Source organism: Odocoileus virginianus, chromosome 11 (genome assembly GCF_023699985.2).
Source record: "Odocoileus virginianus isolate 20LAN1187 ecotype Illinois chromosome 11, Ovbor_1.2, whole genome shotgun sequence".
Classification (NCBI taxonomy): Eukaryota; Metazoa; Chordata; class Mammalia; order Artiodactyla; family Cervidae; genus Odocoileus; species Odocoileus virginianus.
The window spans coordinates 9,656,463-9,671,547 of NC_069684.1; the positions used below are offsets into that span (position 1 = coordinate 9,656,463).

The 15,085-nt window shown below is 36.9% G+C and overlaps 1 protein-coding gene across 1 annotated transcript in view; it reads right to left on the bottom strand.

Moving 5' to 3' along the window:
• Positions 1-15,085, bottom strand: part of NSL1 (NSL1 component of MIS12 kinetochore complex) — a 38,103-nt gene that overhangs the window by 19,610 nt on the left and 3,408 nt on the right. Inside the window, exons 2-4 of the mRNA XM_020899822.2 lie at positions 12,452-12,530; positions 2,137-2,267; positions 563-617 (exon numbers count right to left, since the gene is read on the bottom strand). Of these exons, the coding sequence (XP_020755481.1) occupies positions 563-617; positions 2,137-2,267; positions 12,452-12,530 (265 nt within the window). The remainder of the gene's footprint in view (positions 1-562; positions 618-2,136; positions 2,268-12,451; positions 12,531-15,085) is intronic.

The window sequence follows — 15,085 nt, forward strand, 5'->3', positions numbered from 1 at the left end:
GTTCTGTTGCTGGATTTACAAAGTTTATATTCTTTTTATTTCTTTGTGTTTTACAAGATGCACCTAAGTGGAAAATAGAATTGAATTCAAAGGCGTAACAAGTGTACGTATCTCTTCTTAAGTTCAATATTGTATTTTTATTGGATTTTATTCTGTAAATGATGAAAAACCAATGATGGTTATCACACAAAGAAAAGACACTGAGTGCTTTAATAGTAAAACTTTGGCTGTAATGCAAAGAATGGATAATATAACAGTATTAAAGACAGGAGGGTGTTATAGGGGAAGGTAGAGATGGAGAAGGTGTAATACTCTAGGTCAGGAGACTGCTTAACAGAAATCCAGATTCCTGGGTCCTGACCCTAGAAATTCTGAGATAGTAGGTTTAGAGCTAGTTCTCATAAACCTAAGTGAGAAAAAGACCTAAACACTTATGACTGGGAGTGAGTTAGAGCATCAAAGGGAAGATATCCCTGATGCTAAAACCTTTAAAGGAGTATCAGGAACTCCTAAAAATTACAAGCTCATGCTTCATTTTTACCACAAATGAATACTGGCTCACCTGGATCAGGGTCATACTTTAGGTCCAACGGATGTACAACAGGGTGGTATTGCTTCTAAACATAAATTAAAACAGATTTAAATTAACAACTAGGTGACTTACAGAAACATTTTATTTGGCTAATATAAACAAATATTAGTCAGCAGTATCATTCTTTTGCCAAAAAAACAAAACAAAACAAAACATCCAAATTAGATCCTGTAGGGGAGGGAGGAGAAAAGAACAGATAAATTAAGTCTGAATTATACCTTTTAGAGTACTGCCACCTACTGCATACACTAAGATGCAGCAACATAAAGAAGCATAAAAGCAAATTAAAGGCATAGTGACAGAATCTTGTGTTTATATAAAATATAAGGTAGTTTTCAAACTATTAACGGACTGTTTTTGAGAAGTTCATTTTAAGATAAGTGGTTAGAACTCAGAATTCATATTCACACAGAAATCTGTTTTTAAAAGTATCCAGCACACAAATGCCTACCTGTGATACACTGGGACTGCAGGAGAACTCTTAAGAACAGGGTCCACAATTCAGGCAAAAAGGAAGTGGAAAATGTCCTTTCTCATGCCCAAAGCAGCAGGAGCCAAAAAGGTTTTTGGTTTGTTCGTTTTAAAGCTATCTTTAGTATCCTCACCCCATTCATTTTTGCATCAATTTTTAAACTTCCACAGCAACACCCCACCTAGGTCAGCAAACCTTCTTTTATGTAATACTGACTATAGGTTTTTTGGTGGGGGGGTGGGAGCAGGGAGGAAGGGTAGTAATAGAAAGATACTGGAAAATAAATACATTTTGAATGTTTTTCCTGAGGAAACTTTAAAAGTAGATGAGGGAGATGGGAGTGGGGTATTTCTTGGAGAACTGACATTTCTATAGAAAAAATAAGAAAAGTTTTGCTTATAACTATTTTTTTCTCATAGAACGATAAGTAAAATATTTTAGATAAAGTACCTGTTTTCACTCTCTGAAACAATTCCTGAAAAGGAAGCAACTGGAAAATTTATATGTGAAAGTATGCTAATTTTAAAAAGTAGGGACAAACAGTTAAGCAAAGCTGAAAGCCACATATATGTCTCACTCCAGAGGCAATGCCATTCCAGCAAACCTCCTCCTGCCTCGTCATGATTTTTGGAGCGAAAGAAATTACACACAATTCATAAAGCAAATTTTGGTGTTATAAATAGGTAATCTCAATCTTCATCACCAAAATACATAACGAAGACAAGGGTCTCACAAAACACATACCTATATACAAATAATGTGCCAAATACAAATCACAAATAGAAGGAAGAGGCTTAAAAAATAAACTTCTTTCTCCTTCCTGGACTCAGAAATAAGTTATTGTCAGTCTTCCATCTTCAAATTCTACTTTATTTTATTATCAGCTGTATTCAAAACCTAGTGGGACTTAGAAGGGGGAAATTTTATAACAGACAAACAGTAGTAATTCAGGCAGGAAAAACAAAGAAAACAAAATGTCGTTTATCTCCACTTGATCTTACACTTTAACTTTTTTACTGTAGTAAAACAGACATTACATAAAATTTACTATTTTAAAGGTAAATCATCTTACCAGAATCTCTTGTTGTGCCTTTATGATTTTGATGACACATTCAAGGATCTTTCTGGGATACTGCTTACGTTTTGTGGCTAAATCAACTATGATTTCATCAAACTGGTCTTCAAGGACTTTGATATCAGAATCTATTTCAAGTGAAAAAATAATACCAAAAATTCCTTAAAACACAGTTTATATTATATATGAAAATGTAACATAAATAAACAATTTAAAAAACAAAAATTTAAGGAAAACAAATACGGCAAGTTAATGGATGCCTCACTTTGGTGACTGACTCATCTATTCATTTAACAGTCAATCACTTACTGGGCCTCTGTGGGAATCCAAGCCCAAATCAGAGAAATACAAAGATGATTAAAAAAAGAAAAAAAAAGACACAATGAGGAAAAACTTACAGGACAAAGGAATTAGAAGAAAGTTATCAATTAAAGTGTACAAAGCAAATGAACTAAACTCTAATATAAAGCACAGCATACTGATTGCTGGATTTTGTTTTAATGCCAATCTAATGCCTAAAGAAGACACACAAAAATATACGTGGGCTAAAATCTACAGAATAATTTAAAGCATGCAGTATCTGTGCAAATACAAAAAGGAAAAATCTAGAATTTTCTATTAAAAAACTAAGACAAATTAATAAGGTTATGATTATGTTAAATAAATTTTCATGAAGTCATATTAACTTTAAGAGAACATATAACAATATTACATGTGTCAGTTCCAAACAATATAGTAACAATATATTCTGAAGAACTACTGATTAAAAATGAAAAATATAGTTGTACCTTGAAGCCTTATCAGTTTATAATGTCAAGTTTAGTAAATATGAAATTAAAAATACAATTTAAAAATTTGTATCAAATAACAAATGACATAAAACTAACCCTGTAAGAGTAAAATTTAATGACAAGACAGAAAAATAACTTAAAAAAAGAGAAATACAAAGATGAACATAACACAACCCCTGTTCTCTAAGAGCTTATGGTTCACTGGAAGAAACTGACGGATAACTGCAAAACAACTTCACAAATGCAACAGAAGTATGAACAAAATGCTATCAGGACAAAGAACAACTCGAACAATAACTATGCCTTGGGAATCTGAGACTTTAAAGAGAAAGTACCATTTGAGGTGGATCTTGAAATATTGATATAAGTGTAAATCCACTGCATTAAAAAAAAAGGTAGGGAAAAATAATATGGAGAAGCACCTGAGGCAGAGAAAACAGCATCAGCAAGATAAAGAGTCTTTAGGAAAAAGTTCTAAATGGCTGCAGGATAAACTATAAGGAAAGAAGGGTGATAATATAATGAAAGAGCCACACTGAAAGCATTTAACATTTGATTTTAATATTTCTTTGATTTGGCTAAAGCTATCTTATCAGTTGCTTTCCTATGTTTTAAAATACAGTACACCCTTCAACAACGTGGGAGGTAGGGGCACTGACCCTCCACACCATCAAAAATCCAAACATAACTTTATAGTTTCCACATCTATGGATTCAACCAACTACAAATCGTGCAGTACTGTAGTATATATGGTAAAAAAAAAAAAAAGCCCTATATAAGCGGATCCTTGCAGTTCAAATCTGTGTTGTTCAAAAGTCAACTTTACTGATTCTCAAACTCTTGGAGGATGAATAATCACCTTGAGGACTTGTCAGAAGTAAAAAACAGCTATACTGAGGCATAACTGTCATGAAGTGAACTGCACATATTTAAAATATACAATTTGATAAGTTTTGACATGTGTATACCCTTGAAACCACCACCACAGTCAAGATAATGAACATAACCATCACCCTAAAAGTTTCCTTATGTTCCCCTATAATGTCCCCCTCCAGCGCCTTCCAAACTGCTCTCTATCCCAGGCAACCACTCGTCAAATTTTCATCACTATATTCTAGTTTTCGTTTCCTAGAATTTTATATAAATGAAATCATACAGTACACATTCTTTTGTAAGGAGAAGGGCAGAAATTTTGATTCTCAACAGAGGTCTCTGGAATCAGGTCCAGAAATTAAGCACCTCAGATAAAATGAATGCAGAGAATACATTAACCTTATTTTGAAAATTATTTTTTTACTTTTACTTATTTATTTGGCTGTATAGGATGGCATGGGGGCTCTCCAGTTGTGGCTTAGTTACCCCAGGGCATGTGGGATCTAAGTTACTGACCGGGGAAGGAACCCTGGTCCCCTGCATTGCAAGCCTCATTCTTATCACTGAATTACCAGGGAAGTCCCTGGAAATTATTTTTTATTTTTATTTATTTTTTTTAAATAAAAAGTTTTATTGGAGAAAAATAGAACCACCACGTACACAGGGAAAAGAGCACAAAAATTCAACTGATACAGAACTGAAAGTCACAACTACCCTATGTTGTTTGCGATTACTTTTCAATTTCTTAAATGGCTTCCCTCAATTTTTTAAATAGCCTTGCCAAATTTTTTCAGCTGAAATAGCATCAGGTTTTCAAAAAATTAAGAGCCTCAGCGAAGGGAACAGCTTTTAAGATAACAAAGGTGATACCAAGAGTCTCCTAATAGGACCAACTCTACTGAAAAATTCCTGAAGCACATAACTACTGAGTCTGGTAGAACAGTAGCTCAGAGACAATCAGGGATTAGTTAGAACACTGACTCAGACAGTCCAGTATGCAGAGAAGGCAAACAAAAAAGCTGCATTTCCCTGTCAGATGAGTTCACATAAGAAAACCAAGGAGGTGCTAAGAAAATACAGGCAATGGCTGCTCGAAATAATTAAGAAGGCATTCTAAATACCACATATTATTAGACAACAGTGTGTAAAGTGATGCAATTAGAAAACAGGCAACTTAAAAAAAATATGGTCACAGGTCTTTGAGAACTCAAGAAAACAATCAATAGCAAACACAAGAGCTGAAAGTCTCAACTGAGGGGTGAAAGTTAAAGTGAAGTCTTATCCGACTCTGCGATCCCGTGGACTGTACCCCACCAGGCTCCTCCGTCCATGGGATTCTCCAGGCAAGAATACTGGAGTGGGTTGCCATTTCCTTCTCCTGGAAATTATTTTTTAAAGTAGCAAACATTAAGTAGTTAAAAATACTAAAAAGCTATGTCCTCAGCTTAACTGGTTTTGCATCCTGTGTGTTCTGCTATGTCAAAGTCTATGGCAAAAATAGATCTATTTATCTTACTGAGTAGAGAGCTTCATTACGGACAAGTCTGAAACATGTTAAATACATACTGGGGAACATTTTGAGACACTGCTGACATACATCAGCATAAACATACATATCAGGTAAAGATTAATGAGATCATGTGTGACTTTCATTCAAACAAATATTCACTAAGTTCAACTAAATTACTCCGAGAGTATTATGAAATATAGTCATTACTACTTTGAATACTCATTTAAATGAGCAGCCTTCCCTATATTTTAATTCATCTATTTAAAAAGTTCAATCACTAGGCTGAAAGGAATACTGTTACTATTTCACAATCAGCTATCAAAAACAAGTCTCCCAGCTAAATTCTGTGTAGAGAAGAAAATGGTTTCTTAGCACCACCTAATGATAAAGCTAAAAGCTGAAATGTATAAATTTAGTTCAGTTCAGATCAGTCACTCAGTCCAGTCCGACTCTTTGTGACCCCATGGACTGCAGCACGCCAGGCCTCTCTGTCCATCACCAACTCCCAGAGTTTACTCAAACTCATGTCCATCGAGTCAGTGATGCCACCCATCTCATCCTCTGTCATCCCCTTCTGCTCCTGCTTTCAATCTTTCCCAGCATCAGGGTCTTTTCCAATGAGTCAGTTCTTCACATCAGGTGGCCAAAATATTGGAGTTTCAGCTTCAGCATCAGTCCTTCCAATGAATATTCAGGACTGATCTCCTTTAGGATGGACTGGTTGGATCTCCTTGCAGTACAAGGCACTCTCAAGAGTCTTCTCCAAAACCACAGTTCAAAAGCATCAATCCTTCGGCACTCAGCTTTCTTTATAGTCCAACTCTCACATCCATACATGACTACTGGAAAAACCATAGCTTTGACTAGACAGACCTTTGCTGGCAAAATAATGTCTCTGCTTTTTAATATGCTGTCTAGGTTGGTCATAACTTTTCTTCCAAGAAGCAAGCATCTTTTAATTTCATGGCTGCAGTCACCATCTGCAGTGATTTTGGAGCCCAAGAAAATAAAAGTCACTGTTTCCCCATCTATTTGCCATGAAGTGATGGGACTGGATGCCATGATCTTAGTTTTCTGAATGTTGAGTTTTAAGCAACTTTTTCACTCTCCTCTTTCATCAAGAGGCTCTTTAGTTCTTCACTTTCTGCCATAGGGTAGTGTCATCTGCATATCTGAGGTTACTGATATTTCTCCCGGCAATCTTGACTCCAGCTTGTGCTTCATCCAGCCCAGCGTTTCTCATGATGTACTCTGCACAGAAGTTAAATAAGCAGGGTGACAATATACAGCCTTGACATACTCCTTTCCCAGTTTGGAACCAGTCTGTTGTTCCATGTCCAATTCTAACTGTTGCTTCCTGACCTGCATATAGATTTCTCAAGAGGCAGGTCAGGTAGTCTGGTAGTCCCATCTTTCGAAGAATTTTCCAGTTTGTTGTGATCCACACAGTCAAAGGCTTTGGCATAGCCAATAAAGCAGAAATAGATGTTTTTCTGGAACTCTCTTGCTTTTTCGATGATCCAACAGATGTTGGCAATTTGATCTCTGGTTCCTCTGCCATTTCTAAATCCAGAGTGAACATCTGGAAGTTCATGGTTCATGTACTGCTGAAGCCTGGCTTGGAGAATTTTGAGCATTACTTTGCTATCATGTGAGATGAGTGCAATTGTGCAGTAGTTTGAACATTCTTTGGCATTGCCTTTCTTTGGGATTGGAATGAAAACTGACCTTTTCCAGTCCTGTGGCCACTGCTGAGTTTTCTAAATTTGATGGCATAAATTTAAGCAGGGAAGAATTTGTCATTACTCTGGCACCCCACTGGCTCAGGGGTAAGGAATTCACCTCAATGCGGGAGATGTGGGTTTAATCCCTGGGTCAGGAAGATCCCCTAGAGAAGGAAATGGCAACCCACTCCAGTATTCTTGCCTGGGAAATCCCATGGACAGAGGAACCTGGCAGACTACAGTCTATAGGGTCATAAAAAAGTTGGACAGAACTTAGTGACTAAACAAGTATGTACTGCGTTGGCCAAAAGGTTTGTTTGGTTTTTTTCGTAACTGGCTCTAGTAGTGCTTAATTGTCTTTAATTTCATTCAAAACAATCTTGTTAAGAGCGTACTGTGACAGTTGTCATATCAGTGTGTATTTTTTAAAAAAGTTTATCAATTGGTGAATTTTTGAGTAGCCATTTTAACACTGATCATGAAAGAAAAAAGCAACATTTTCGGCATATTATGCTTTATTATTTCAAGAAACATAAAAAAGGACTTGAAACACAAAAACAAAAATTTGTGTAGTGTATGGAGAAGATGCTGTGACCAAGTGAACCTGTCAAAAGTAGTTTGTGAAGTTTCATGCTGGAGTTTTCTAAAGGGACAATGCTCCATGGGTGGGCAGACCAATTGAAGTTGAGAGCAATCAAATTGAGACATTAATCGAGAACAGTCAACGTTACACCATGCAGAAGATAGTCAACATACTCAAAATAGCCAAATCTAACACTAAAAATCATTTGTACTAGCCTGGTTATGTTCATCGCTTAATGTTTAGGTTCCACATAAGTTAAGCGAAAAAAACCTTATTATTGAGCATATTTCCATATGCAATTCTCTAATGAAACAAAATGAAAAATGTCCTGTTTTTAAAACAAATTGTGACAGGAAATGAAAAGTGGATATTGTACAATAGTGTGGAATAGAAGAGATTATGAGGCAAGTGAAATGAAACACCACCAATCACACCGAAGGTTGGTCTTCATCCAAAGAAGGTTATGTTGTATATATAGTGGGACTGAAACAGAGTCCTCTATTATGAGTTCCTTCCAGAAAACCAAACGATTCATTCCAACAAGTGCTGCTTCCAAGTAAACCAACTGGAGGCAGCAATAGGTGAAAAGTGTCTGTAATCAGTCAACAGAAAACACATCATCTTCCATCAAGATAACACAAGACCACATGCTTCTTTGATGACCAGACAAAAACCGTTACAGCTTGGCTGGGAAGTCCTGATTTCATCCGCTATATTCACCAGACACTGCACCTCCAGGTGTCCATTTATTTTAGCCTTTACAAAATTCTCTTAATGGAAAAAGTTTCAGTTTCCTGGAAGACAGTAAAAGGCACCTGAACAGTTCTTTGCTTGAAAATATAAAAAGTTTTGGGAAGATGGAATTATGAAGTTGCCTGAAAAATGGCAGAAGGTAGTGGAACAAAACAGTAAATATGTTGTTCAGTGAAGCTCTTGGTGAAAATGAAAGACTTATTTTTTACTTAAAAAAACCAAAGGAACTTTTGGCCAACAACATACTATGTGCCAAGCCAAGTACTGAAAACATAGTGATGAGGAAAGTATATATATTCCCTACTCTCAAGGAACTTACTTTTTAGTTCTTTTTTTAAAAATGTATTTATTTATTTGGCTGCACCAGGGCACAGCTGCAGCATGCGAGCTCTTTGATCTTCATTGGGGCATGGGGGATAGCCCTCTCAGAATAGAGAGCAGGGAGAAAGTTGGTTTCACTTGTATATTCATTCTTTCATTTGTTCACTCATTTGCACAATAAGCTTGTGAACAAAACACAAAAGCCTCTGCCCTTGTGAAACTTACTAACTGATTCTATGTATTAGATCAGATACAAACCCTATTAATTCTATCTTCTGAACATCTCTTGAACCCATCTTTTTTTCCTCTTTCTTAGGGTGGTCTTCACCGTCTTTGGCTGTATTACTGCAATAACTTCCTGAGGTCTGAGAGGTTCTCCCTTGAATTTCTCCCTTCTCCAATCCGTCCCTGACACACCCAGCAGTTAAGATTCTAAAACATAAACTTTTTCTTGTTACAGTAGTGCACCCTTATCTGTGGTTTCACTTTCTGCAGTTTCAGTTACCTATGGTCAACCACAGTCTGAAAATATTAAATGAAAAATTCCAGAAATAAACAATTCCTAAGTTTTAAATTGTGTGCCATTCTGAGTAGCATGATGAAATCTCAGGTGGTCCTGCTCCATCCCACCCAAGACATGAATCATCCCTTTGTCCAACCTATCCTGCCCATTAGTCATCTGGTAACCACCTTGGTTATCGGATCCACTGTTGCAGTATCTCTGTGTTTGTGTTCAAGTAACCCTTATTTTACTTAATAACGGCCCCAGAGCACAAGAGTTGTGATGCTGGCAATTCAAACAGGGCCAAGAAGGGCTTCCCTGGTGGCTCAGCGGTAGAGAATCTGCCTGCCGATGCAGGCAACACAGATTCAGTGACTTGTCTGGGAAGACCCCACACGCTGCAGAGCAACTAAGCCCACCGCTACTGAGCCTGTGCTCTGGAGCCCATGAGCCCTGAGCCCACGCTCTGCGACGAGGGAGGCCGCCTCAAGGAGAAGCCCGCACACCACACCTAGAGAGCAGCCCCTGCTCACCGCACCCACTAACAGAGAAAAACCTGTGGAGCAACAGAGACCCAACACAGCCAAAAATAATAAATGAATTAAAAAAAATCAAATATGGCAAAGAGAAGCTGTAAGGTGCTTCCATTAAGTGAAAAGGCAGAAGTCTGCAACTTAATAAGGAAAAAAAATGTAGGCTGAGGTTGCTAAGATCTATGGTAAGAATAAATCTTCTCTCCATGAAATTGTGAAGAAGGAAAAAGAAATTTGTGTTACCTTTGTTGTCATCCCTCAAACTGCAAAGATTACAGCCACAGTGGACAATAAGTCTTTAGTTCAGACAGAAAAGGCATTAAATTTATACAGTAAGATATTCTGAGAATGAGGGAAAGAGACCACATTCACATAACTTTTATTACAGAATATTATTATAATCATTCTATTTTATTATTAGTTATTGTTGTTAATTTCATTAAGCCTAATTTCTAAACTAAACTTTATCATAATTACATATAGGATGGATAAACAAAGTCCTACTAGCACTGGGAACTATATTCAATATTCTGTGACAAACCATAATGAAAAATAATATATGTATGTATCTTATTGAGTCACTTTGCTGTACAGAAGAACAGCAACATCGTAAACCAACTATACTTCAATAAAATTTTTTTAAAAAATAGTATACACAGGGTTTGGTACTATCTGAGATTTCAGGTATCGACTGAACATCCTGGATACATCCTCCTAAAGGGTATGAGGAACTAATTTCGGGATGATTCAGAAGTATTACATTTACTGTGCACTTTATTCACATTATTATTACATCAGTTCCACCTCAGATCATCAGAAGTTGGGGACCCTTGACCTACAGGACCAAGTACAGATTCCTCTGCATATGCTACAGAGCTTTATGTGATTTGGTTCCAACTTGGCCTCATCTATCTCAATTCACTTCTGACATTTTCCAAATAATATCACTCCTTTGTGCCTTTAGGGCTTTCCTGATAGCTCAGTTGGTAAAGAATCCGCCTGCAATGCAGGAGACCCTGGTTTGATTCCTGAGTCGGGAAGATCTGCTGGAGAAGGGATAGGCTACCCACTCCAGTATTCTGGCCTGGAGAATTCCATGGACTGTATAGTCCATGGGGTTGCAAAGAGTTGGACACAACTGTGCGACTTTCACTTTATGCCTTTGCACATGCTTTTTTCTTTGCTTCAAACATCCTTCCAACCTCCTTTCTGTCTACACTTTTATTTATTAAATGCATTTAACAGCAAGCTACTCTGTCATGTTTTCTCCCACTTCCTAAAAAGTAATGTGTTTTTGTCTATTTCCTTCCTTTAATGAATGGTAAGAATCATATCTTTTCATTTATTTCCTGGAACTTGGTATGGTGTCTGACATTTATCAAGGGCCCATGGAAGAAGGTAGAAGTGTAGTATTCTCAACTATTTCCCCTCAGAGTTAAAAGGGGGAGGGGGGCGGGGAGGGACAAAGAATATCCAATTTTCAGCCATCCAGCAAGGCTGCCAACCTGTCATAAAACACACGTGTTGATCTATAAACTGATGAATCATATGTTAAAGGCAGTCTGGACCAAACAATACAGCAGTTCCAAACTGACTTCACAGAACAAGAGTCACATAAACACTCAGTAAAGTCTGTCTAGTTTGAAAATACTCCTAGGTGATTCTGATATGCTGCCTTTCCCCACTAACTGGCAATCACTCCGATAATAGTTGAAAAACCTGACGTTGTTTGTGAACTCTGGTGTCTCTGAAGAGATAATTGTAATAATGCCAAGGAGTAGAGAGTAAAGTCTTCTGGGCAAAAAATTATCTTAACGCTGAGAAGAAAAATTATCACCACAGAGAATTTCAGGGCTTAGAATAAGCTCAGAGGTATAAGTGGTTAATCTTAACAGCTAGCAGTGACATCAATCTACGCTGGTCAGATCTCTGCACTATCACCATGGGGACCAGCAAGGCACTCCAGTCCTCTTGTCAAGACAGTCCTCTTCCTGGACGTTGGTGGAGAATTGTCTCTCTTCCCACACTGATCATTCTTTTTCTCCTACATTTTTTCCTTCCTACACTGACCATTTTCTTTCTATTAAAACTTCAATTTCTTTAAATATGTCACCTTCATTAGATAGGGTGCAATCTAGTCTGCCTGGACCAGCAAAATATTCTGTCTTTTAAAGGAGGTTTCTGCAAATATTAAATTCCTCCTTTATATGGTACTCATACAGTTTAACTTCACATTTCTAAGAGTATTTCACTACCTACTCAAAGGATTGCTTATAAAAATATAATTTGACTTATAAATCATTAACCATAGGAATTCTCTGGGACTGCTTCTTCATCTCACGATAGTTCTATAGTATCTTCCAATAAGCTACTGATGAGGGTACGAGATGAAAGTCTCGTGGGAATGCCAGATAGCATATATAAAGGATCATGGTAACCACTATGTTGTTTGCCTCAATGTATGACCTTAATAGTCTTCTAGATTAGTTTTCTCTTTTCTTCCAGTAAAGAAACTCTGCCAGTAAAGACGTGACACTGCAAACAGGCAGGAATTCCCTAGCAGTCCAATGGTTAGGACTTCGAGCTTCCACTACAGGGGGCATAGGTCTTGATCTCTGGTTGGGGAACTAAGATCCTGGAAGTGACATGGCAGAAAATGAAATGGAATGGCTACAAAAATAACTCAGCAATGAATGACAGAGGACAAAGTGAAGTCACATACCCATAAAGCAACTGTCTGAGGCTTCGTGCCATGCTTGCCCATTAATGCTGACGTTCTCTTGAACAGCTGATTCAAAAGTCTGCAATAAAGTCACAAAAATCAAGTCACTGAAAATAACTTTAAATACTGAATTCAAACATTTGGACAAGTCAGATTTGTGATAGAGAATATATAAAAAAGCAGACGACTAGATTACTAGCATGCTTATGCTTTCCAATGAAGTAAGATTCCATTTCAATCAATTATTCTACCTACATTTTAGTAACAACAGCCATTAAGCTACCCATGAGAAAATGTGAGGAAAAGTTTTAGAATACTGGTACAAAAAAAAAAATTAACTTCTTAAATGAAAGGAAAACAAGCTAACAAACTGGGCTCAAATGAATCTCAAGGGTATAAGTAATACATTTGCTGCTGAATGAGGGTCAGTGTTAACAAGAGGGAAAATACACAGGCTTATAAGAAAGTGAAATTAATTTCTACTTTACAACAGACTATTTTGCGGGGGGGGGTACTTCGTTGGGTCTTAGTTGCAGCACGTGGGATCTTCGCTGCATCACTGGAGATCTTTCACTACGGCAGACGGACTTACACAGACTCTCTAGCTGTGGCACTTGGGATCAGGGTTTCGGTGCTCGGGCTTAGTTACTCTACAGCATGTGAGCTCTTCCTGGACTTGGGGTTGAACCCACATCCCTTGCATTACAAGGCAGATTCTTAACCACTGGACCACCAGGGAAGTACTAGGACTCTTTTTTTTTGAGATGTACTTTGAAGTAGGTAATGATGAAATGACAGGAGAGATGCAATCTGCTTTAAAACAGAAGTGTAACATATTTTTGATAACTGCTAAATTTGATAATAGACATATGGATGTTCACTGTGCTAGTCTATTTTTTGTAATGTTAAAAATGTTCATAATACATTAAAAAGTAAAAAACTAAAGAAATTTGATGGTATCATCCAAATTTTAAATGCACATTCCCTATAGCCTAACAATTTCACGTCTATCAATATAACCTAAAGGACCATTCTCATAAAAACATGAAGAAAATAAACTGGGAATGCTTATTTCAGTTTGAAATTTTGAAATATTGAGGGGAAAATATCTAAATTCAAAACTAGGAGGGTGGCTAAATATACAATATACCCATATCATACAATACTAAAAGAATGAAGTACATCTCTATATAACATTAACAAATAATAATCAAAGACATATTCGGTTTTTTAAACAAAAAGCAGGATGTTATCAGCATGACACTATAAGTATTAAAAAAAAAAAAAGAACACTTTTTAAAACAGAGAGCTTTAAAGCCAAAAAGGAGAAGGATTATACCCTCCAAAACAGTAAGTTATTTCCAAGAAGGAAGAGGGATAGTGGAGAGGAATTGAAAGATTTTTGCTTTATGCTATTTTTCATAGTGAAAATACATTTTATAAATTAAAAATAAGCTTAAAATTATCCTTCAATTTAAAAATAAATTTTTAAAAAAGGAAAAAATAAGCTTAAATGATGACTGATAATTATGAGTTAGAGTATGTATTCTATACTTTAAAGATTTTATAAAGTAAAATCCTTACTCTATCCAACTCTATTCAAGAATTATCCAATAATATAAATTCTTTTTAATATTCATTGCATAGTTGTATCAATTTTTTAAAAATGTTATTTTATTAATTACTAGAGAAATGCAAATCAAAACTACAGTGAGGTATCACCTCACACCAGTCAGAATGGCCAACATTAAAAAGTCTACAAACAATAAATTCTGGAGAGAATGCACTGTACTGTTGGTGGGAATGCAAATTAATACAGATACTGTGGAGAACAATATGGAGGTTCCTTAAACAACTAGGAATAAAACTACCATTTGACCCAGCAATCCCACTACTGGGCATATACTCTGAGTAAACCATAATTCAAAATAACACATGTACCTCAATATTCACTGTAGCATTATTTACAACAGCCAGGACAGGGAAACAACCTAGGCATTCATCTTCAGACCAAAGGATGAAGAAGTTATGGTACATATATACAATGGAACATTACTCAGCCATAAAACCAAACAAACTTGAGTCAGCTGAACTGAGGTGGATGAACCTAGAGCTCGTTATACAAGTGAAGCGAGTCAGAAAAGAGAAATAAATGTCATATATTAACGCATATATATGGAATCTAGAAAAATGGTACTGATGAACCTATCTGAAGGGCAGGAACAGAGACACATGTAGAGAACGGACCTGTGCACACAGCAAGGGAAGGCGGGGATGGGATGCACTGAGAGAATAGCACTGACACACATAACCTACCACGTGTAAAACAGCTGGTTAAAAATCCACTTGCCAATGCAGGGAACGTGGGTTCAATCCCTGGTCTGGGAAGAGCTCACATGCCCTGGAAGCTGCCATATAATACAGAGTTCAGCCTAGTGCTCTGTGACTACCCAGAGGAGTGGGAAGGCAGGGGTGTGGTCTGGTGGGGCAGGGATTGGGAGAGAGATTCGAGAGGGAGGGGATATATGTATACTCAGGGCTGATTCACGTTGTTGAACAGCAGAAACCAACACCGCATTGTAAACCAATTATCCTCCAAATAAAAAATAAGTTCCATGGTAGCTGAATAATGGC